The sequence below is a fragment of the Gymnoscopelus microlampas genome (genome assembly GCF_963454915.1).
Source record: "Gymnoscopelus microlampas genome assembly, chromosome: 5".
NCBI classification, from domain to species: Eukaryota; Metazoa; Chordata; class Actinopteri; order Myctophiformes; family Myctophidae; genus Gymnoscopelus; species Gymnoscopelus microlampas.
In genome coordinates, this window is record NC_139942.1 from 37,207,113 (window position 1) to 37,209,798 (window position 2,686).

Consider the following 2,686-nt stretch of genomic DNA (forward strand, 5'->3'; position numbering starts at 1 on the left):
TTGCTTTGATATAACCTGACATGTAGAAAATGTAATTTGACAGGCGAAAAACATTTCTTTGTGTGTAAAAGAATGTTTTCCACTTCACGCATGTGCTTCCAAACTTCACAGCCAGCTAGAAATGATTAATGCTTGCTAAGGTCAACACAACACGTGCACAGTTTTCGAGATACAGGGGGTTTGTTCAACTTACAAATCTTACCCTGTTCTCCCCTACATTCTTCTCATGGTCCGTTCTTTGCATTCTTAAAAACTGTCTGACTGATAATCTGACTAGCATCTTTTGTCTTTATTCACAACTTGCATCACAACGTGAGCATCATTATCTCCATGTTCAAGTTCATTAGTTGCAAACGGATGCATTAAGATCACTGTTCATCAAAAATATGAGCACAATCAATGAACGGGAGCACCACTGGCTGCTTCTCACTGTCACTAGGAGTACTACTACACAATAACAGACAATCTGTTGCAGTCAGAGAGACTGAGGAGAAATGACAGTTATAGTTGTTTTATTTTAAAACGTAAAAGATTCAGGGCTTTTGAGAAAACATCTGGGGCTGCAGTCCAAGACGCCACCCCGTAGCTCCGCCCTTGCTATAGTGTGCAGAGGTGTTGGCAGAGGTGGTGATGGTGGTGGTGGTTCCAAACGCCTTGCCCGCCTGAATGTTGAACATTTGGTCATCGAAGAGGATGTGGGGTTTTATCTTCTTCAGGAGCGGCTCTTTGGGAGCTCCAGCTGCGATAAAAGCCTCGTCAATCTCCAGGCCCCACTTCTTTAATGTTTTAATGACACGGACCCCTGAGGAGGCTGCACTGCGGGCTGTGATCAGGAAAGTGCGGATGGGACAGTCAATACGCTCACCCTTGGTATAGAATTTTTTTTGGAGTTTCCCCAGGACGTCGAGAAATCCCTTCAGTGGAGCCTGGGCAAGTAGAATGTCCTCGTTTTTCTTCTCATGTTCAAAGAACATGTCCAAGCCACCTTGTTTCATGACAATCTCAGACTCATCCGAGAAGATCAAAGCATCTCCGTCAAAGGCCACTCTCAGCTGGGTGTCACTAAACTCAGTCTCATAGTCAGGGGAATACATTGTGGCAGCGGCAATGCCCACTTCAACTGCCTCTGTGACTTTCTCAGGGTCCTTGGAGAGGTAAAGGTTGGTATCATAAGCTTTCAGGTAGCCGATGGGACTCTGCCCTCCAGTCATGCAGAATCTCTCAATGGTCAAATTGTAATGATTAATGCTTCTTATGAGTCGGACTGCAACTTCGGCATGGCTGTTAGTCATCAGGACAATGTCAAACAACTCCTCACTGTCTGGGTAGTGTTCCCTCAGCCTCGAGTTGACTGTCATCAATGCCTTAACAAATGGAAAAGAATGTCCTGGCATCAGAATCTCATCTTCGTGCTCCACCTGATAGGCTATGTATTGTTCGACTCCTTTACTCACATAAATGTTGTTCTCTGCTACCATGTCGAACAAGGTGCGAGGGGAGATGGCTACAGTAACAGCAAGTTTTGGGTCGGGTGGTAAAGGTGATGTTGTTACACCAAAGTGGGCTTTTCTCGCAGCCCATTCTTTATCCTCAATCATTTTTTTACAAAGCTTTGAATCACTTGAAGGCGTTGTATGCTACTTCTCTAGTATTCACTCCTCTGTCAATTACACACTGGTTTGAACACTGATAACTTTAAGGCTGTGGTGTGCCTTTTAAGGACAAAATTCAGCAACAGCACAACAACACCACAACATCACCTCTACGTCACAAGGGGCAAGACATCTACTCATGTGGTCAGATCCATCAATCTTACGTCATCAATTCAAGCGATGGTAATGATTTATCTGACGTCATGTGAGACTCACCTACATCTGAGCTGAACCAACAAAGACCATTAAACAATGATCCGTGAAAAAGAAAAAGCAATCAAATGGCAGCAAAGTCACCTCACAGCTATACACTGATTGATGGAAAGACTTCGCACGCTTCACACCTGTCTTTAAGCTGGAAGCCTTCACTCATCCAGCAGAGGAGCAGAGGCCTACGGAGCCTGTTACAAGTGACAGCGAGATACAAGCAAGATAGGAAACAGCCAGCTTGGCTCAAAGAAAATGTTACTTGAATATTAAGAGGGACGCTTCTGTTGCTGTAATTGTGTTCAGAGAGAAAGAAACAAACCTGTTCCGTTTCTGTTGCTGTAATGTCAAAGACAAAAACAAATCTGCTTATTGTTCATGTGCATGTGTATCAATTGAAGAGATTTGCTTTAACCACTTAAACCCCATATGGGTAACCGGAGTCCCTCAGGGCTCAATACATGTATACTATTTTCTGTTTTCTGTTATTGTGGGGAAAGCTTTCACTGAATAGCCGATTGACAAGCTCACAGCGCGACGCAATGAGCTTGTCGATCTGCTATTGCTATTGTTGTTACCATATTTTGTTTTGGTACGTATATATAACTAATTAAGTTTTAAAAGGCTAAATAGGTCAAAACCTAAATATGTGAAAAATAATTTGGGGAGTTACTTCCTCCCCAAAGCACACACAAGAACTTTGGCAATGATTGGACAAGCGGCTTGTGATATTGGCCCCGGACACACACACACACACACACACACACACACACACACACACACACACACACACACACACACACACACACACACACACACACACACAC

The 2,686-nt window shown here is 43.7% G+C and overlaps 1 protein-coding gene across 1 annotated transcript; it reads right to left on the reverse strand.

Annotated features, from left to right (window-relative positions):
• Positions 1–533: 533 nt before the first annotated feature.
• LOC311045064 (cytosolic 5'-nucleotidase 1A-like) lies at positions 534–1,598 on the reverse strand (the record flags this gene model as incomplete). The annotated part of the gene is made up of 1 exon (XM_084056876.1): positions 534–1,598. The coding sequence occupies one exon, from the start codon at positions 1,596–1,598 to the stop codon at positions 534–536; it is 1,065 nt and encodes a 354-aa protein (XP_083913002.1).
• Positions 1,599–2,686: the final 1,088 nt, after the last annotated feature.